Below are 23357 nucleotides of genomic sequence, written 5' to 3' on the forward strand. Positions count from 1 at the left end.
GCAGGGGGGACAGATTGGTTTGCAAATGAGTTTCCTGCAGAGATATAATAGATGGATTGAGGTCATTAATTAACAATTGCAATTCGTGGCAATTGTTGAAATAGCCTTTCATGTTCCATTGCAAAACTTTTAAATACGTTTTGTGAGAGAGAGTAGGCTTTGTTCCAATATAAGCTTGGTTATATTGGGGCAAGCTTGAGTTGGTGTTATGGTTTATGGTGGAATGGAGATTGGGACTCCGCTGACCAAAAGATGGATCATCTGGGACACTTGAATGTCCCGGATGATCCACCCCATGGGCAGCGGAGTCGCTTGTGTTGGAGATCGTATTATTGTTAACCACTGTCATCATCTTGTTCCATAGAGTTGATATAGTAGCTATTTTTTTCGATTAGAGACTGGGTGTATTGTGATAAAGGTGAATTGAGGTTAATTGCGTTAGAGTCTATGTTACGACGAGGAGTAATGATAGGTTTAATTTGAGATGATGTATTGTTTACTTGAATGTGTGGTTTTATTTGTTGGTGTAAGTTTGATGTGCCTGGAGGGCTAATTTGTTGGTTGGTTATTTCGGGAGATGAATTTAAGAGCACATTGGTTGATTGGATTTTTGATGAATCTTTAATATTGTTTGATGATGTGGGTTGTTTTTCTGTATGGATTGGTTTTGGAGTTTGAGCTTGAACTGAGGGAAGATTTGGAAGAGGATTAATTTCGTTTGAAATTGTATTATTCGTTGAGGAGGTAGGTATGGCTTGATGAGTAATATTAGAAAAGGTCTTCGTAAAGGGGAGTTCAGGATTTAGTTCCTTGTATGCTTGTTTGGCTTCGAACACTGTACATTTTCTGATTGTCTTAATTTTTAATATTTCTTTTGCTTTTATGAAACTTTTGCATGTTTTTGAAGATGCGGGGTGTTCTTCGGAGCAGTTCGCACAAAAGGTGCGTGTACATGAATGGGGGTCTACAGGGAGCATGTTGCAGTTTACACAAGATTTGAGGTTTTTGCATCTCTTGGCTGTGTGACCTAAGAGTTGGCAATTTTTACACCGCATGGGGTTGGGAAAATATTCAGTAACGATGCAATTATACCAGCCAATATTAACTGTGCTAGGTGGACGAAAGCGATCAAACGTAAAAAGAATGACATTTGTAGGAGTTAATATGCCATCAACTTTTTTAGTGAACTTGTACACCTCAGTTACACCCTGTGAACTCATTTCTTTTATAATTTCTTCGTCGGGTACATTAATGAGATAAGGTGCATAGACTGTACCTTTAGAGGAATTTAAGTTTGTATGGAGGGTAACCTTGATGGGACAGAGGTTTGATAGAGATTTTTGTGCTAAGAAAATTTCAGCTATTTTGAGAGACTTCACCAGGATGAGCAGATTACCATCACGCAACTGAGTAATATATTCATAACCAGTGCTAATTCCATCTATAGCCTTTTTTAATAAGAACACACTGAACTTTGAGAGAGGTTTATCACTATCTGTTGGGGCGATCACGATAAATTTGGGGTTAGGATTGCACGAGAAGGTTGGAATAGAGGTATTAGACGAGGAAGCCGGAATGGAGGGATTAATGTCTATCTTCGTGTAATTTGTTTTTTTTCTTTTTTTTTTGTTCGAGTTTTCGGAATACCAATCTACATCTACATCTGTAGGTAGTTTGCTAAACCGATTACCCGTAAGCACACGTGGCCCTGAGGCCATGTTTATTATTTGTTCACACTTTTATATGTAATTTACTCTACAACTAAGGGACGAGTAGAGAGAAAAGAAAAATGCTAGTTGAAAATAGCGGAATAGGTACCAACGAAAATAAGCGAGAAGCACACTGAGAGTGAAGCGATGCTATCGGCTTGGAGGTTAGTCGGTGACTGTTCTAATCATAATTAATGCTCAAACATATAAAGACGATACATGATTTCTAATTTCTATCTTCATCCTTCGCGGATCTTCAATACTCCTAATATCGCGTGGAAGACTATTCCAAAGACAAATACTATTGATAAAAAATTGGCGCTCCGATGTTAAGGATGAGTACCGCGGATGAATGAGTTGTCCGGATCTATTTGAAGTAGGTGTTCGTATTCTTTCAAACAAACAGCGGGGTTCATGCGTTAATAAAATGTCAGAAAACAAAAGTAGAGTACGAAGCTCCAGGCTGAAACATGCTCATATCTTCGTAAACCAAAGATATAACGAATTGCGCTGTGTCGAGTAGTCACTGGAGACGAGACTTCATCACTGCCTCCGACTTTTTTCTATTCCAAAAGATGAAGTCGTACCTCAAGGGAACTCATCATAGTGGTGTACAAAAGGTCCAAGAGGACTACCAAGGGTGCTTCCAATCATGGGAGAACCGTTGGATTCGATGTTTAGAGTTAAAGGAAGATTATTGTGAAGGTCGACAGTAAAATTTTTCCTAAAACTTCATTTTCTTGTTTTTTAATTGACAAATTCCCGGAACTTAATTGCCACACCTCGAAATCCTGGTTTATGACCAAAAGAAAACTAGCACATCTATTTCAACCGAAAAGGGTTTCAATCTTTGAGATCTTTTTGTGGAGGACCCTCTGTGTTTAGGGATTCAATCAATTTTCCCCACAGCATATTGCTATTTTTCCTCCCGAGTGAAAACTTTTGTTTCAATCGTCAATTTGAAGTTTGTGTGCTGCCAAAACTGCCGAAACAATCGAGGACACTCGATTGAACCAAAATGTGTGCTGCCAATGCTCGATTGTATCGGCTAAACTCGGTTGTATCAAGTTACGTGCTGGCACCCCTGAATTTATTTTCGACAGCTCTTAAAAAATCGCTCGTTATAATATTTCGCATAACATATTTTTTCCAAACGACTCTGGGATCCTTTTAACATTAGTTTTTGTTTTTATTTTCAAAAATACAATTATATATCTATCTATTCTCCCTTTAGTTTGTTTCCTAATTAAACATTTTTTTTTTAATTTATACAAATCTTATTAAGCTGTCTTTGCTATAAAAACTTGGGCCCGTATTTATAAAGAAAACATAGTTAAAACTCTTTATTTCATATCCCGTGTCTAGGAAAACTACACAACGGAATTCCTCAAAAGAAAAGGTAGGCAACTGCCTTTAGTGTAGTTTTCCTAAAAACGGGAGCTGAAATAACTAATATTATGTATATTTTCTTTATGATACGGGGGTTGGTGTATACGGTCTGTGTTTTAATAGATCACTTAGCTACCACTTAAGCGAATAAAATAACTAAATAATACAAATATCTCTATCCAAATTTCATACTCACAGAGTTTAATGATGTTATGGCGTCTTTTGATTTCTTCTTTCTGGGTGGTCTACCAGTTTCACCTATTTTAAAAAAAGTAAATTATTAAAAATCAATCATTTCGCAACAATAAAAAACAAATATGATTTCAGCAAATCAAAATCAAATAAATACCTTTCTGAGAATTCGTTTAACATTATTTAAAACCCTGTAAAAGAGTAAAATCGTGAAGCAATTCAATTAAAACAAAATAAAAATCCACACAAACTAATGTATGTATTTTAAGATAAGATAAAACAAACTCATGTCATTAATCCTTTGAAGGAGCAGCCAAACCCCCATCTCATACCATTTAAATGTAAGTTATTAAATATACAAGTAGCACATCATCATCATCATCGTCAAAACAAACAAAATAAGCAAAATTATAACGAAATAACAAAAAACAAAACATTATTTTGTTTTAATATCTTAAACTTTTATTTTTCCTTTCCATAAATGTTTAGAAGATTTTTGTTGTTTATAGATTAATGTGGGTCTTTCTATTTTTTCCACTTGATTCAGTTTTTTTTTTGTAATTTTTTGTTTTTTTTTTTATTTTTAATAACTTAAACATATATTTTATATACTTTCAAGTTTTGTTTGTTTTTTGCTTAAAAGTAAATGTTTTTTTTTCTTTTTTAACATATTTTTACTTTGTATGCTCTTAAATTATTTTTATATATCAGCAAATATTTATTTTAATAATAAAAACTCATAAAAAAAATATAGAACTTCTTAGCCACTAGAAAACTTAAGATTTATGTGTTATTTTTTTATTATATTTAATTATGTTTTTAATATTCCATTCATTAATAATAAAAACCCTACTTTTCGATTTGAATATGTTTTCTTTTTTTTATTATTATTATTTATAGTTTTCATTGCAATTATGATTTTTGTTTGAAATTAAAGAAAAACGAATAGTTTTTTTTAGCTTAATGTGTTTTTTTTTCTTTTTTAATAGATTTTATGTATATTTAGCTAATTTTTGTATCAAACATACATGATTATATTTTTTTTTTCGTCAAGTTTATAAGAAAATTGTGTGTTTTTTTTTTTGTTTTTTAATTTATTTACCTAGTTATTTTTATAAGAAAGATTTGTATATATAATTTATAAACTCATAGTCAAAACTATACAAAAAAAAATAAAAATATTATAATCGAGTCCTATGGCTTTCTTTTTTTTTGATGATTTTTGTTTGTATTTTTTTTTTATTTTAAATGGTGTATCACTCATTCGGGATTGACTAATGAAATAAGAATAAATAAAATGCTAAGGCTATGAGGAAAATTGTACATTTTACCCAGGATCAACATAAAGGATTGGAAATGCATTTTAAAATGCTTCGTTACTGTGAAGCTTATATAAAATAAAAATAAAATAAAATGTATTGCAGAACTAGTGGCAGTAACAAAAATAAAATACGTGCCTATAAACGGAAAATAGACGCATTATTGCATTGACAATTGTGGGTTTTTGAGTGTGGGTTGTAGGTAGAAAATTAAACACTTTAATTTGAATTTAAGTTTGAAAACAAATAAACCACAACACCCTCTCCTAAATTTGCAACTGAATATAACTGCCATTCATAATCATAACATTTCTGTACTGTTTTGTTTTTAAGCTGCGGTAAATTATTGGATAACAAGTTAAAATAAAATATTCACTTCATCCTACACATTTATGTACATACAATTAAATAATATATCATCTTTACTTATTCTAATATTTTTATGTATTTTTCTCTTCTTTTTGTTTCTTTTGTATCAGTGTTTGATGTAAGGAAATAAAATAAAAAAAAAAATCTTTACAAACTACTCATGTTTTATTTTGTTTATAACATTTCTTTTTTAGGTGGAAAAACGTGCAAACAATGTGTAAAGGGGAAAGCCGACAGCCGAGTTATTCTTCTTTATTTTATATTTTTATATATTTTATATTCTTTTCGTTATTATTCGTTTTATTATTGGCAAAAAAAACCGATTGTATATTTTTTTTATAAGTGCTTTGATTCTCTATTTTTCAAATATGGTTAGCTTTATTTTAAATGAGTTTTCTTTAAATTTTCTATGTCTGTTTTTATTTGAAATAATTAGGAAAAGCAACAACAAAAATGCAAATAATAAAATCTCTCTTGAAATAGAAGTTAAAAAAAAAAAAACAAATTATTAAACGACACATCAACTCGTATTACACTTTTAACCTTAAGCTCTTTAAGTTTTATATCAAATCTAGCATATTGTTTAAATTTTTATTTTTTTTTTTAAGATATTTCTCACTTTTACACATTGTCTGCAAGTGTAGTATGGAATTTAGAGAGTCCTGTCTTTATGAGTTTATTTATCTACTTTTATTTTAAATTTAGGCAATCTACGTTACAAAAATTTTGTTCTTATGTATTTTTGTACTTTCTATTTTTTATTATTTTTATTTTTTATACTCATGGAAAGGGTAATTTTGTTTAAAAAAAAAATTAAAAAAATATTTATAAGGAACAAAACTATGAAAATTATTTTTTATTTCTACCAGACAAAAATTTTGTTGGCAAAAATGAAAACTTTTGTTTTTCTTTTTTTTTTTTGCTTTAAATCAGTTTAAATCATTTAATGGCTAAGAAGTTTTTTATTTGTGCATCTCCCAAATAAAACTTTGAAAGAATTTTATTTTTTGTTTACATTTTTTTCTTGTTTTTTGTTTTTGTTTTTTCTGTGCTATTTCAGTATCATTAAAAAGTCAACAACAACAAAAGATTACAAAATATTGTTTTATAAAAGAAACTCATGGAAAAAATGCTGTAATACGAACCAATTTCTTATTGTTGAATGATAGAAAATACGGAAATGTACAAAAAGAATATTGAAAAAGCAAGAAAATTATATAATTTAGTTATATTATTTCGTTAACTTTTTTATTTTATTTTAAAATTAATATTTAAAAAAAATGACTGTAAGATAATGACGATGTTTTTTTTTTGTTTTTTAATTTTGTTTTATTTGTAAATTTGTTTTTAACTCTATTTCTACATTTTATTTAACTATTGGCTGCCCCCAATACACAATTGCTTCACGATTTTTCTCTTCATGATTTTTCTCTCTTACTTTTTATGTTTTGTATTTTTTTCTTATACAAGTAATTTTTGTTTCTTTTCTTGTTAAGTACATATTTCCAAATGTCCATCATAAATACTTTACACATATTTTAATTTATTTTTGTTTTTGTTATTTATTTTCAGTGTTCAAATTATCCTACAAGTTTATTGTTATTTAAGAAAAAGAAAATAAAATGTCACGAGGCAAAACAACATTTACTTATTTGTTTTTGTTTCTTTTTGCAATTTATCAGTGAGTCAGTTTAATTTAAATAAAAAATAAAGGATAATTTATAAAAATGTCCAATTGTTTGACAATTTTAAGCGACACTTTTACATTTTTGGGGGATATGGAAACAAATAACATTACACTCTAATTGAATAAAATACGTACAAAACATACAAAGTTTAAAAAAAAAATACTGATTATTTTAGGATATGGATACAAAGATAAGATAACTTATTGTAGTCATGGTGTTTGAGAAAATTATCTGGTGTTAATTGAGTTGCTCAAAAAGCAGTTTCCAACTTTTCTCTTTCTGAGTGACTCTAATATGGATATTGCTTGGTAAGAAAAGGGTTTATTAAAGTGCATTTACCGAGAATTTAAACATAACTCCTACGATCTTGAGTTTAAAGAATAAATACAAAGTTTAAAATATATGCGTTAGGCTTTGAGTTTGATGGATAATATTCATTCGTTAATTTACCGACAGCAGAATACAGAAGCTAGACAAGATATCTCGGGGAAAAAGAAAAACAAGTGGTACTACTTCCAATATACAAATAACAGATCTTGTTGTTTCTTAATTAGTTGACAGTATTACTGGAGGAAGTCAAAAGCCAATGGAAGTTTCTTCTTTTTCTAGATTTGCTGACATTAGAAAGTTAATTGCTAAGGTTATTGTATTCGATTTGCATCACAGAAAATGTGCAGTAATTTGGATGTTACTTTAAATGTTTCATTTTAAAAACAGTAATTCAAAATATGCTTACGATGAGAAGATAATAAATCCAGCAAATGAGCCTATTCCTCGCGGCAATTCAATCCATGTTTTTTTTTTTATTTTTATTAAAACTAAAGATTTAAAAACATACTCATCCAAATAATTAAAAATCGATTTAATTTCGTTGTTAGCAATACACAATAAACACAATTTGATGGATATCAGATATCAATTATTGCACACCATTGTGATTTAATTTTTTTTTTAAATGCGATTTTTTCGTAAACTGCTTATAAGATGAACTTAGATTTTTATTTCAATAACGTTTCAGTTTCATTTTTAATTGGACTCAACTAAAGGGAACAGGAATCAATTAGGTTTAGAGAAAGAATTGTGTTTTTAATAAAATACAATTTTAAAGCGACTCGTATTTATTTAACGCCAACATAACCTCCCAATTTATCTTCAAAATAGACCTCACAACATTTTTACAGATCTTAGAATTGTCATAGTCACAGGGAGCTTAATTGTATATAAATGCTCATTGTTCATGTGATGTCTTTTTGATAAACGGTATTTGATGTTCAATTTGTTTACGAGTTAATTTAAGAACTTAAAATTTCTGTAGAAACGAATGAGGAAGGAATTTGAATGTCTTGAAATGTTTTTTTTTTTTTTAAATAAGGTTATTAAAAGTCATAGTTGAATTCATTTTTATTCCTAGACGTACGAAATTTGATAGATATGCCGATTCAACATAAAAATGGGTTACAAAAAAACTGCCCAGAGTTAATTTATCCGGTGTGTCAAAAGAGGGATCATTTTGTGTTTATGACGTTACTTTCTTCCAAGATGTTGTTTCTTATTCATTCTAATCGAGGAATATCTTACACGAAGATATCCTTTAACAGAAAAATGTCTCGAACCAGACTATACCACACAGTACCTAAATACATCCTTATTGAACTTTAATTTAAATAATCAATTAAAAAATTAAATGGGGGTAATTAATTCCAAAGAGCGAAACTCAATTTACGATTACTACAATGAGAAAATCCATAATTTAACAGCAAGGACTGTTTTACTCAGTGTATGCAAACAAATATTCGAGAAGAGAATTATTCATATTTTACACAAACGTTCAATGAATTACTTTTAAATGGTATTCACAGCCCTGATACATTTTACATTATTTTTACGTAAAACTACAAGTGGAACGTATTGCAAAATTTAGTCAGAAGTTCTTACGAAAGAGATTGTCTAATAGCTATGTGTACTGTGGACTCATATAGACGATCAATTTAGCTCATACGTACTTTTCGTTCTTTATATAAATTGTAAAACATATTGGTGTTTAAAAAGTGTAATTATTTCCAAGAAAACACAATTCTTACTTAACGTGAACTTAATATCTATTAAATATGAATTATATCTCTGGGTGATGTTGATTTATTCATCCGATCCGATTGTTCTTTTCTCCATAATAGAATTGTCTAAACAAAAAAGAGGTTGCCCAGAAGAATTGTTATTTTATGAAAAAAATGGTAAAAACTTCAACTCAAAAATCGTAAAAACAAAGACGTTTGCATATTAGACTCATTTTGTCTTACTCCACCCCACTCATCGTAAGAAAGTCAAGTCAAATGAAGAAAACTTCGAATCGAATCAAAATTTAAACAAAATTCGTCTAAGTCTTCTAAATATTCTAATTCTTTACCAAGTTATCTCAATATCAATTGAACAACGAACAAATCAGTTTTTAAAAATTATAAAAATCTACAAACATTAAAGCAATTAACCAAAATGAAAAAAAAAAAACAACTATTAAATTAAAAATTTGAAGAGTTTAAGTTTAAGGTGTGTGTATAGCTTTCTTTATATATTCCAGTGATTTCTCAACAAAACTTAATAAAAAGAAAAATGTATGTATGCATACATTTTCATGTATGTCATGAATGAAAAATGCTTTTTAAATTAGTCGTTTGGATTCGGCTTTAAACTGTTGGTCCCCTCCATCCCTGAAAACATTACTCGCACCCAGGAATGGCTGAGAGTTATAAGTCACTAGGCCCTAGTTCCCAACGGACTGTTGCGCCACCCAATTAAAAAAAAAAGTAATGTATGTATGCATATAATATGTGTTTGTTTTTTTTTTGTGGGAAATAATAATCATAATATTTTCTTATATTTACTATGTTTTATAGTAGATTTACTGAGCTGTCTACGACTACTATTAATTACCCAACGTAATTATTTAAAATAAAACAACTTAAACAAAATTAGTAACAATTTGTTGGATAATAATAAAAATGTTAATAGTAATAATGACTACGTTTAAAAAAATTCACACTTAATTATATGGACAAAATATTTATATAAATGTATATATATATGTATATCATAATTCTCTCACTTTCGTTCAGTTCTTATTAACAAGAAAATAATACAAATTGAAAAAAGTATTTAAGAAAACATTTTCTTCTTTTCTTTGCACACATTGATTGATCTGTTTTTCTTTTTTTTTTTAATTTGATTTATTTTATTTTAACTTGTAAGGAATTTATTTGACATGAGTAAAATAAGTTATATTTTTGTTGTTTTTTGTGTCACTTTTGAACTTAATGCGAATAAACTATGTTTCTCTAAATTTACACAATTTAATTAATTAAATGTCTTGATATCATGTGTACGTACTATACATGTAATTTATGTATGTAAAAATTGTCTTGAAATAAACTTTCAAGTTCATAATCATCATAATAGAAAAAATAATTCATGTTTCGAAGAAAAAAAAAAAGAACAGTCAATCAATTTTGTTTTTGTTTTTTTAGTTAAAATGGTTATGTATAGGAAATAAAAAATGAACTGCGGCCTAACCTGCTTCGCTATCACTTGAATCGCTAGAACTGCTGTCGCTCGAACTGGACGACGATGAATCACTAGAGCTAGAACTTGATGACAGGCGATTCGGTTGTACAACATCGACTTTATTCGATGATTCGTCTAAAATTAAAACAGAAAAAAAATGTGAAAGTTATGTAATTAGATAAAGTTTGGAAGAATAAGAAGAAAACTAGAAATACACTACAAAATACACTCCTCAAATATTCTTGAAGATGCTTTGTGAATTTCCTTCAAAATATGTCTATTATTTCCTTAGAAAGTTACAAAAATAACTCAAAGAGAATTACCCAACAGCAACCACTAACTTTTATTTCGCCAAAAGTTTCATTTTAAACTCTTTATATGAGTGAATAGAAAAATATTTACAGCTTCTACTGTATTCTATTATTGCTTCAACTGTTGTGTCTTTCCATTATGTATCTCTGGCAACTCTTTTTGTCATGCACATTTGTTTAATGGGCAGTGGAAAGCATTGCACTAACGAAATTATTGAAAACTTATGCAGAAGTTAGATATATTGTTGGCTGTCCCAACAAAATGATTCGAAATTTATTAACCCTAGAACCCTACCCGTATTTTGAGTGGACATTTCCTACCCTGGGCCTGGGTGCCATTGCACTTTGTTTTTATTTCAAGGTATTTTATTAAATAAAAGCCCTTTTACATTTTTCATATTTATTTTATTTACTTCTATTAATATTTAAATATAATATCAGAAAACTTTTATTAAAACTTCTATTTAACAAATTTTCATTCGAGGGCCTCCACAATAATATCATTCAAATAAAGGACAGCGTGATGCAGCACCCTGGGTAGGGTTAAAGGGTTAGTATAAACACTATAAACCGAAACTCGTGGGCTAAATCCTGGACGACATCTCTCATCAGGCAACTTTATCAGGTAAAAACTGATGTTCGAGCACAATGGCATGGGCTTGTTTTTCTTATCATGGAGTTAGTACAACATATTGGATTAAACCCATTATGAATCAAAATTTGTACGTTAAAATACTCAAACAAGTTATGCTCCCTTATGCAAAGGAAGAGATGCCGCTTTTATGGGTCTTTCAACAGCAACAGGACAATGACCCCCAACACACTAGCACTATTGAAAATCTGTGGACTGATTTGAAAAACTCAGTGTCTGAAACTAAACCAACTAGTAACGAAGTACTCGTGGCTGCTATGAAGGATTTTTGTGAGAGTATTTCGGTTGAAAGATGCCAAAATTTGGTTAAATAAATGACCATGGCAACGCAACGAAAGACTACTTTCGGTGTACTACCATTTATAATAAAATTTGTTTGAATACTTAGGAAAATAAGGGATTGGTGGAGGTGTGTACTCTGAAAGACTGAAATAAAGTCTCTCATTCCGCCTTCCCAATCATTGTAGCGTGTTCCAGGCGGAACTTTTGGAGATAGCACAACAGTTTAATATTCATATTTGCTGGGTCCTGGGTCATAGAGAAATTCCAGGACAAGGCAGATGAACTCGCCAGGAACGGTACAGTGCAGCCTATCTTACTACGTTTGGCTCATACTGACATACTAATCGCTACTTGTTGCTAATGCAAGACGATATGAAGAAGGCGGCAAACACCAGGTGGAACAACATCACCACGTTTCAGGTCACAAAAAGCATCTGGCAAACACTAGATTTAAAACGTTGAAGGTGCTGGCTATCTTTAAGCAGATCGCATATAAACTCGATAATAGGTGTCATAACCGGACACTGTCTAATAGGAAAGCACGCCACGTGACTATGCGTATTCTCAAATGACTTTTGCAGAAGCTGTATGGACGAGGAAGAGGAGGAAACAATGGTTCACCTTCTCTGTACATGGCCTGCTCTGGCTCAAAAACTCAAGAATTACCTAGGAGAATTCTTCTTTAACGATCTAAATCCTATTAGCATAATCAGCCTCTCATGTTTCGTAAGGCACTAAAACTGGTTCCATTGAGCTTTGGAGGAAGCCTCAAGATTCATGTGGTATCACAATGCGCCACTAAACTGTCCTAAGTGTGTCCGTTTCCATCATGGACCGTGTCTTTATTTAAGTTTTTGGAGAATTTTTTAAAGTTGATAAACAAAAGTTTACATTTTAAAATTGCAGTTTTGAATTGATATAAGCTTTTACCATATCCAAGTTTGCCCTCAAAATATTGGCAGAAACATTTAAAATGATGACATTTTCAATGATGTTTAAATAAGTTGAGTACGGCAGCTTTGGAGAGAATTGCACATTTTGCCCTTTTATCTAAGTTTTTATTACGTTGGGAAGTCAAGTTTATGGGTGCAAAGATATTAGACAATTTAGGAAGATTTCCTTCTCTTATTCCAAGCTGCAGTCATTTTTGGTGTAAAGAATTCAATGTAAACTGTTCATAATAACTGCCTGCTGCAAATATCACAACACCTCTCTAAGGCGCCAGTTATAGCCATCTTTGAAATCAAACATTGGCATTTTCTTGACAGGTCGTTTATACCTATCATTAATCTGTCATAGAAAAAAATTCCTGATTGAAATCCACCGAAAAACTGTTACTGACAGAAATCTGTCACTGGAAATCACACAAATCACTGGAACGATTCGTTTCACTTTTAAATAGAAAAAGTATCAGCTGTTCAGGAAAATGAATTTCCGTCCGGAAAATAGAAAAAAAAAAACAGTTTCAGAGAAAAACAAATGCGCAATTACACTTTTTCCCTCAAAAAAATTCTTTGGGTGATTTCCGATCATTATATAATTTTTATGTCTTATCGAAGGGAAACATAGTCAAATATCGATTCAAAAATTTTCCCGGATCGATTTTAATGATAGCTATAACTGGCCCCTAACAGCTTTAATGAAGCTTGAAATTAAATAAGTTTTCATGCGAAACAAAGTAACACCATTCTTTTACCAACTCATTTAATGTTTTGAAAACTCTAATCGCATATATCTCCATTTTTCATCAAGAATTCAAAGTTTCACTCGTTTAAGATAGCGGGAATTTTTGATACCTTTTAAAACTGTTGAAAGCGTTTAAGCTGTCTACTTGTTTTATTTTTTCCTAAAGAGTAAAAAAATACTCAATTCTATCAGCAATTGCGCAACGAGTCCATTGTTCTAGATGGTGATTTTTTAGCTATTATCTTTTTGAAAACACCGGTTTTAACAGCTGACGCACGTTTTGTGTTTTGTTTCACTGTCAAATTGCTTCAGTTTGGTCTATAATTTAACCATGAATAGTCTTACAAACAAACAACGCTTGCGAATTATTTAATTTTATTATCAAAATGAGCGATCTGTTAAGAAAGTTTAGGATCCACTTTTTTACCGACAAAATTGTGTTCGGCGACGAAGCTTATTTTTGGCTCAATGGGTACGTAAATAAGCAGAATTGTAGATCGTGGAGTGAATATCAGCGAGAAGCATTGCAGGAGCTACCAATGCATCCACAAAAATCATTGGACCGTACTTCTATAAAGATGATCCGAATCGTAAAGTAACTGTGAATGGTGAGCGCTACCGTGAGATGATATCCAACTTTTGTTTACTCAAAATGCAAGAGCTTGACTTGCATAACATGTGGTTTCAACAAGGCGGTGCCACATGCAACACAGCACGCGCAACAATAGACTTATTGAGAGGCGAGTGTGGTGAACAATTCATTTTACGTTCGGGACCGGTCAATGTCCGCCTAGATTGTGCGATTTAACGCCTTTAGACAATTTTTGGGGAGCTATGTTAAAGCCCATGTCTATAGAGACAATGCCGCTTCAATTGACGCTTCGGAAGCCAACATGGAAGCACTTAATTGTGAGATACCGGCCGAAAGAGTATGCCAAAATTGGACTAAGCGGATGGACCATTTGAGGTGCAGCAATGGTCAACATTTGCATGAAATAATCTTCAAACATTGAACTATATGAACCGTACTATCGATTCAAAAAAAGATTTCATGCATTTTTTTGAATTGTATGTATTTCGTTGAAAAACTTCTAATTTGTAAATGATACACTTTGCAGCTGGCATTTTAAGGGAATAGTTACTTTTATATTTGAAATCAAAAAATGGACAAAAAATCTTCAAAAATTGGTGAGCGAATTCAATTGACGTTAAGAGTAGCGCTAGAAAGTAAAACTCGGAAATGAAAACATTAGAGGATTTGAGTGACTATACTTTTAAGTCATCGATGGGTTTAGTGGATTCTTTGTAGTGAATAATGAGTTCCGGCTAAATTTAAAAAGTTCATGGGAGCGATTTATCTGCTGTTAATGTTTTTAGTTTAATCTTTATTACAAATTAGCAACACAACAATTTTAAGCAAATTAAACGAATGATAAGTAAATATTGTGTGGAGAAAATCTCAATTCCAATAAAAGAATTTATATTCAGCTAAGGGATCATTTCTAGATGAAACTTTAGGAACTTGTGGAATCAAAATTTTGGGTTTTGTATCTACCAATACAAAAATGTTTAAGTAATTTTTATTTAATTTTTGTGAATGGAACTAGTGAATGAAATTGAAGATGATTTTTACAATCAAAACAAATTACAAATGCTTTTTAAAAAAAATCATCAGCTATGGGAGCTACTAACTTGCGAAACGTTGGGTGAACTATGAATTGATTTTGTGTTATTTGATTGCATCTACTCAAATGATCATCAAATCCCAAACATTCAGGCATATGCTGCTATTCATCGGGGAGAATTTTACTCGAATTTTCACTAATCATTATTCTGCTATTCATTCGAAGTGAATCTGTGTATGTCGGTAACGTATTCTTCTATTCACGTGAAAGCATTCATTCTATACAATTCAGATCCGCATATAAAATGCAGCGGATTTTTCATTTGATGTCTGTTTTGTTAATTTTCGTAAGCAAAATGTAAGTGAAACTAATTTATTGCTAAATTTAGAATATTTGTTTTATAAATAAATGAATATTAACATTTTTAGAAGAAGGAAGACTCTTTTTGACATTTCTCCAAAGCTCTCTGTTTGAGGATTCTCTTATTCCTCTGCTTACAATTGGAGTAAAAAGTCAAATACTTCCCATTTCCAAAAATTACACAAATTATTCTGTTAAGGTGGATTAATTAAACTTAATTTTTGTATGAATCAAAACAATTTATCCAATATTCCTAAGATTTTGACATGAACAGCTGTTTATTTATGTCAAATTGGTTTGGGATAATGTAGTTCACCCGATGGATAGCTGAATGCAAAGGCAGTATGAAAGGGAATCGAATGGGTTAATCGAATATACGATCCACGTGAATAGCAGAATAGGGCTGATATTCACGATTATTTCAAAAGTATAAAAATATTATACATATGATACAAAATTTAAACAACAATCAAAAAATTCTATTTTAAAAGATGCGATAAAAGTGAAAGATAAAACTGTCCCTTTATATATGACTCCCCACTTTATGTATTTTTAAAATATTTAAAAAATGCTGGAAGAATTAAGTACTTACCTTTTTTGGCTGCTTTTTTAGCCGTGCCCAATTGTCCAGTTACATCTTGTAACCGTTTTTCTAATTCTTGTTTTTTCTCTGCCATTTGTTCATCTTTAGATTTTCCAGAAATTTTTTTGTCTAAATTTAGAATATAAATGAAAAAAAAAGAACACAAAAGAAAATTTAGTTAACTATTTTATAAATCTATAAATATTTTGTCTGCGCAAAAAACATTTAACAATACAATAAGCTGTGTTATATGAAATAGCAAACTTTTTATTTCAAATTTGTTATGTGTATATTCTTAATAATGAACATAATCATGTCTACTACAGAATCCATTTCCTCTCATTTGTCGTGAAAACGTAAAAAGAAATCAATTTCTATGGAAATACTAAGATTCCATAATTCACATGATTATTTAATTATTTAAAAATTACCAACAAAAAATTTTCATTTAAATGAAATAAGCTAAATATAATTTGTATTTTAACATAAGATTAAGGCTAATTTTGGATTTTAATAGAGTAACCATCTTCACTTAAAGAAATTTATTAAAAAAAAAAGTATTATAAAAAAATAATAAACGAGACTATGATAAGCATGCATAATGGAAAGATGGTCATAAGGGTAAAAGGACCACAAAAACAGTTTGGGCATGAATGAACAAACAAAATGCATAATTGAGGGGTTTGAAGTGCGTCGCTCATCATGTCAGATGTAACTCTGCTTTTAATGGCTAAGAATTGTTAGAAGTAACGATTTATCATTTCGGTGTTTAAAGCCCTTAGGTATTACGAGAAGCGAATCGAACGTTCGACTGAAAACGAACGTGTTTGAAATCACTCATTTCGTGAATACCATTTCAATATTCAGTTCAAAAGCCAACTTGTTTGGAAAAAGAGATGTTAACCCATTTGAAGGTCGAAATTCACCCATCTTAATTTTGCTATATATTGGATTTCTCAAACGTTCGCTTTTAGTCAAACGTTCGATTCGCTTCTCGTAATAAGAGCCTAAGGTTATTAATGAAAGCTTGGGTATGTAACGGAATGTGAGTGCCACCCCTTATACTTTTTGTACTTCTTATATTCATTAATTGTTGACTCTAATTATTTTATGTTTAACACTCTTTAAAAAAAATATTAATATACGGCATGTTTTTCCAAAACAATTAAAGATTTCAAAATGCATATGTTTTCCAAAAAAAACTGCTTTTTTCCATTGTATAGACAAAAGGTACAGAAATTAAGTTCTTTACTTAAAGCAAATGCTGTTTCTGTATGTGTGTTACTTTAAAATTGCATAAGACATTTGAACACACATTTTCTTTCTAGATATTGCAATTGAATTGTTCACTTCTGTATTCCTCTTGGACATATATTTATACCTATAAAGATGAATGTATATGATTCAACTGCATAATGTAATACTTAAATTAACTACCACCAAACTAAACTCTTAACAGCCATATTATTTAGTCCGATTGCAAAATTAGTTTTAGTAAGCTTTAAAGTCCTGTTTTTATACCGCACTTAACACTCTAAGCTTACTTAATTATTGAAGTACGATGATAGAAAAAATAATAGAAAAGATCTTCGATTGCAACTTCTATTGCAATAAAAAGTGTATTGGAAAGAGTAAAAACAAATACCTATCAACTCTCCATGCTAAAAGGGAAAAACATATTAAATTGTTTAACTTAAAGAAAAGAAAATAGCTAAACAAAATCCCTGAACTATTTCCCACTATTTTATATGGTTGATAATCCTTGAATACATGGTCGTTTAACTTTTTTTCTTGGTAGCAGAGTCGCTTCTTGCACAATTAAATTAACCACTTTGACACATGTCTTGAAAATTTGGGACTACTACTATTATTTTTTGTAAATGTCCAAGTTTTTGCTCATCGTCTCTTTTAAGTTAACCACAGGTTAGGTTAGGTTAAAGTGGCTATCCAAGATGGAAACCGACACAGTTTAATGGCCCATTGTGATACCACATGAATCTTGAGGCTTCCTCCTAAGCTCAATGGAACCAGTTTGAGTCCCTTACGAAACGAGAGAGGCTGATTATGCTAATATGATTAAGATCGTTTAGATCGTTGCGTTTTCGATCCAGAGCAGGGTATGTACAGAGAAGGTGAGCCATTGTTTCCTCCTCTTCCTCGTCCATACAGATTCTGCAAAAGTCATTTGAGAATACGCCTAGTCGCGTGGCGTGCTATCCTATTAGACAGTGTCCGGTTATGACACCTATTATCTAGCTTATATGCGATCTGCTTAGAGATAGGAAGCACCTTGAACGTTTTAAATCTAGTGTTGGTCAGCTGTTTTTTCTGACCTGCCACGTGGTGATGTTGTTCCACCTGGTGCCTGCCCTCCTCACAGCGTCTTGCATTAGCAATAGTTTACAAGTAGCGATCTACCTTACAGTAGTTACCTGGAATGTCTCTATGGCTCGGCACCCAGCAAAGGTAAATATTAAACTGTTGTGCCATCTCCATTAAAGATGATCGACAGTTATGGACTGTTATAGAGTTTGTAGAGACAGAGTCCAGTGATTTGAAAGCAGCCTGACTATCTACGATATCAGATGTTGATATCACGTTTTCTTTAAGAGAGGACAAGACTTTTTTTATCGCCAAAATTTCCGCCTGGAACACGCTACAATGATTAGGAGACTTAATTTTAGTCGTTCAGAGTAAACACCTCCACCAACAACTTCTTTTGTTTTTGAAACATATGTATAATAATGGATTGACCCATCTTCCAGGAATATCCTATCCTCCCAGAAAGATCTGGGAGGTCTAGAAATCTGGAAGTTTCTGTCGAATTGCAGTTGGGGGATGGTGTAGTCTGTGTACTTTGGAATTGATTCTAAATACCTAAGAATTACGGAGTGGCCAATGTTGTTGTTAGTTCACTGCGACGAAGCTTTGAGGCGAATAGCAGAGCTTGAAGCTCCAGTGTCGCAGATGGGGTCGTGCGAAGCGATCCGCTTATACATAGGCAAGGTGAACGTTAGACTTTATTTAATTTATCCCGGTTTATAGCTTTCTCTAAAGCAGTCCACCATACTGGCACACCGTACATTAAAATCGGTCTAATTACCGATGTTTATAGCCAATGCGTCATTCTGGGTTGTAAGCCCCATTTATTACCAATAGCTTTTTAGAAGAAAAGAGAGCTAAAGTAGCTTTTTTGACTCTTTACTGTACGTTGCGTTTCCAATTTAGTTTTTCATCTAAGACAAGACCCAGGTATTTAGCCTCGTCTGAGAATTTTAATTAAAAATAAATTTGCTGGCGCAACAGTCCGTTGAAAACTAGGGCCTAGTGACTTACAGCTCTCAACCATTCCTGTGTGCGAGTAATGTTGTCAGAAATGGAGGGGGGGACCTACAGTTTCTATGCCGAATTCGAACGTCTCATTTGAGAAAGCACTTTTTCATGACAAGGGTTACTCTTGGAGAATTTGTGAATTCCGCGCGAGAGGCAGTACCCATGAAAAGACTTTAGATAGCATAGGCAGGGATCGAACCCAAGACCTCTGGCATGACAGTCCAACGCACTAACCATCATGCCACGGATACTACGAATTTTAATTGGATTCCTTTAATATAGGGAGGGTTAACAAATGGAATTTTGTATCTCCTCGAAAATAAGACTAAATCAATTTTGTGTGGGTTAACACCCAGTCCACACAGATCAGCCAACAGTATTAGTCTGTCTAAGGCATTTTGTAAGAGTTCTTTTAAGGTGTTAAGATACTTTCCTTAAACTGCATCCAGACTAGTTAGGTTTTCCTTCACCATTAGGTTCGAAAGGAGAGGGAACACTGCAACCTTCTACTAACGAATCGTTAACCCCAGAGATTTTCAATTATTTTAAACTCAAATAATTTTGATGGGCCTTCCATTAAGTGCTTTGTATTATGAAAAATGTATTTCTAAAACTTTTATGAGTACTTCGGAGTATTATTTTGCGTGAAGTCTAGTTATTTGGAATTTCATCTTCGGCAAAAGGCACCATTCGATGCTCAGAATCCGGATTTAGACAACTACACATGTTTTTCCTTTAATTCAAAAAAATTGACTCAGTTTCGGAAGATGAAAAAAATCGTGCTTCCACCAAAATTCTTAAATATCTTTTCCGTGTACTTTGGATCAAGTTTATCAAGTTATTATCCCTGTATGTACTTTAATTCGTTACCGTTTCGAATTTTATTAAATGTCATGTTTTCCTAGCCACTTTAATAACATGCCAATTGTAGATTCATAAATTGAGTGTTACGAGTTAATGTTATGATAAGTTTTAGTAAAGAAAAAAAAATAATATTAATAATATGACGTTCAAAATAATATGGCTGCAAAAATATTCTTTCATTTTAATGTTAAAGTTAAAGATTGCAAAAACTATTCTAATGCAAAATCAAACCAATTAAAAGATTATTAATTATTGTTATTTATAATTAAAACTAAAAATGCAAAAACTACCATGCCAAAAAATATTTTGTGCTCAGTTCATCCAATTAACACAGACACTACTATCATCTATGCATGACTCGTTTTAATTTTCGGATAAATTTCGGATTTTGTTTATTTTTGTTTTAATCTTTTAATGCCAATATGTTTTGGACCAAAAAAATAAAAAAACAAAAAATAAATACAAAACATGATGCTCTTCACTTCTCTGTAAGTTGCTTTAAATCAACACTTAACAAAAAATTATTGTAATCTCTTACAAGTTAATTAAGAACTATTTTTTTTTTAAATTAAACTTTTGAATAAAATATTTTATATTTAAAAGACACAAATAAAACACAAAAATTCAATTAGATGCTTTAGTCACTTTAAGGTATTTTAAAAATACATAAATTGTGAAAATTGTTGTTTAAAAATTCGGTGTCAAAAACGTTTTGTATCACGACTCTGATAAATATGTATGGTATGTTCACTGTAAACAAAGGGGTCATTGAATAAAGAACCCATTTTGGGAAAAGAAGAATTTCATTTACTTCACCATTTTTAAAACGGCACTAAAAACATGCAAGCTGGGTCCAAAGGGAAAAGCTCAATTTTTAAGTATTTTAAAGATTTATTTCGTTAGTATTTTCACTCAAAATTAAATCAAATGGACCAAATTCAACTTGGTGCGAAAGAATTATGGTCTTTTGAGATAGATGAATACTTGAAGGAGTTCTCAAAATCAATCGAAATGTATTGTTCAATATATATCATTGCTTTCAAAAGTTTAAATTTAGAAATTCACATTAGAAAACGCTTTTTGAATCAGTGTCAAAGAAAAGCTTATGACCGTGGTTAGGCCATTGGAATTTCGAACCATGTGGCTTGTGAGGTTCATAAATATAAATTTGTTGTCTAGGTTTCTTAACACTTTTGAAAAAGAAGTTTTTATGGAATTAGAGACATGGCGAAGTTGCCAAAATCAGTATTAGTTATCTGGAGACAAATATTGATAAAGAAAATAAATACAAAATTTGTAAAAGTAATAACAAAGTAAATTAACCAAAGATTTTATTTGAATCGAAAGTTTTAAAAGAATAGCTTAGTTGTGGTTTCAATGTTTTCATATTACACAGGATTAAAATAACCTTGTCTTCTATTTGTATGCATTCGATATTATTAAATTTGACTAGTTGCCCCCTAATTTTGCATATAATTTAAACTGTTTGTATATTATAAAGATTCAACATTTTCTAAAGTTATTTGCAAAGTAAAATAATACGTATTCGAACTTCGTATCACTCAAGTTCCTTCCGGCGCACCGCTATTATTTGGAGACAATACACATACTATTCGATTTTTGACACCGATTTTTGTTGGTAAAAAAAAAATAAATACTGAAGTGGTAAGGACTTAGTGAAAAGAGCTTTTTAAAAACAAAATTAATTAATAACGAAAAATTTGTAACAAAACAAAATCGATTTTTGCTTTGTCTGTTTTTCTGTTTAGGTTATATCTTTTTGTGTGCGCGTTTTGTTTTTTATTTTTTAAACATTTTATTTTGTTCTCGCTAGTAGTGTGTGTTTCATTGGGATAAACTTACAGTAAGGCTTACGAGTTTTTTTACGAAGGCATGATGCCACATAGCTTTCCAGCTCGCGCAGAGTTGATGGCTTCAGAGTTTCAAAATCGATTTCAATCTCATCTGGATTTGAGTCCCTCAGCGATGGTTCTCGGTTTTGTATAATATGGACAACCCGTCCAAGTTTGTCACCTAAAAAAACAATGTTGCGTTATAGTTTTATAGAGCATAATTTATTTACAAAAAAAAATAGTTTTACCTGGTAACTTATTTATGTCCAACGAAAGTTGTCGTTTCTCATCGTACGACATCGGCTTGGCTGTGTCCTCCTCCTCAGAGTCAAAGATAATCGCTTGGCTTGGTTTCTTTTTATTTGCTCCTCGTGGTGCTCCACCTGGAGTTGCATTTGCCTTGCCGCGTTTGTTTGGCTGTCCACTGGTTCCGGGTCCACCAGCTCCAGCTGCTCCTGCCTTTGGACCACGTTGGCCCTTCACTTTAGCACCTTTACTGTTAGCCGCACCAGCAGCACCGCCTCCCGTCGCGTTAGCTCCTGCCATGCCAGCGGCTCCAGCCAGCGCCGAATTGAGTCCCCCGGTAGCACCAGGTCCGCCTAGTCCACCTTTACCTTGAGCGCCATGAGCAGACGCCATTACATGACCATGATGCAATTCACCGGGAACTTTTCCAAGGTCAACACCTCCTTGGGCGCCAGCCAAACCAGTCGACATTCCTCCTCCAATGCCACCCGCTCCTGAAGGTCCACCACTATTCCCGCCGCCCTTCTTCTTTTCCTTAATCTTTTTCTTTGCCTTTTTCTTGTTCGATGCTTCTTCCATGAGTCTACGCATTTCTTCTTGCAATTCGAGTAGCTTTGCCTCGAGCGTTTTCAGCTTCGCGTTACGCTCCTCATCCGAGTTAGACTCGTTTTCCGTTTCACTCGACTCGTCCGAAGAGGAATCTGTTTCGTTTTTAGAGAACCCATGCGTGTGTGCATTCGCTACTGGCTCATCAGGAATATTTGCATATCGCATTTCGAAGACATCTTGCAGTTTGCGACCCATTGCAACGACATCATGATCTGGTGGGTTGTACTTGTAGCAATTGGTGAATATAAGTCGTACATCAGCGGCAAACTCGGGCGCACTCTTGTATTCTCGATTGTCCATTTTTCTTTTTACCGTTCCAAGGTCCATTGGCTTTTTGATAATGTCATGATAATCATGCAGGCCAAGTAGTTCAGCATCAACCGGCTTGTAGAAGGGCCAAGCATAACCAGAGTGCTTTTTGGAAAACAACTCTTTTAAAATTTCATTGCATGACTTCAGGGCGTCCGAAAGCTTTTCTTTGTTCTTTGCAACTGATCCGGGTGTGCCGCTTAGTGGGGACATTGGATACGTTGAAGACTGGAACGATGTCAATTCCTAAATGGAATTAAAAAAAAAAATGTTTATATTTTTTTTTAATTAGACGACTAGGTCGCTGTGTAAGTATGAAGAACTTATTTGCCTAATATTCTGTTTTTACGTGAAGCTTGCTATCAAAGTGTGGCTCTATTTTAAATGTAATTTAAATAATATTTAATGCATGTCTTCACATAA

At 32.0% G+C, this 23357-nt stretch overlaps 1 protein-coding gene across 7 annotated transcripts in view; it reads right to left on the reverse strand.

Annotated features, from left to right (window-relative positions):
- LOC129939794 (homeotic protein female sterile-like) overlaps positions 1 to 23357 on the reverse strand; it is a 56582-nt gene that overhangs the window by 19786 nt on the left and 13439 nt on the right. For 6 of the 7 annotated variants that reach the window (XM_056047945.1, XM_056047941.1, XM_056047943.1 and 3 more), the window contains 5 exons: positions 22019 to 23180; positions 21781 to 21951; positions 15730 to 15849; positions 10231 to 10356; positions 3295 to 3356 (listed from right to left, as the gene is read on the reverse strand). In XM_056047945.1, coding sequence (XP_055903920.1) covers positions 3295 to 3356; positions 10231 to 10356; positions 15730 to 15849; positions 21781 to 21951; positions 22019 to 23180 — 1641 coding nt within the window. The remainder of the gene's footprint in view (positions 1 to 3294; positions 3357 to 10230; positions 10357 to 15729; positions 15850 to 21780; positions 21952 to 22018; positions 23181 to 23357) is intronic. The other variant, XM_056047946.1, reaches the window with a different exon arrangement.

The sequence above is a fragment of the Eupeodes corollae genome, chromosome 1 (assembly GCF_945859685.1).
Source record: "Eupeodes corollae chromosome 1, idEupCoro1.1, whole genome shotgun sequence".
Classification (NCBI taxonomy): Eukaryota; Metazoa; Arthropoda; class Insecta; order Diptera; family Syrphidae; genus Eupeodes; species Eupeodes corollae.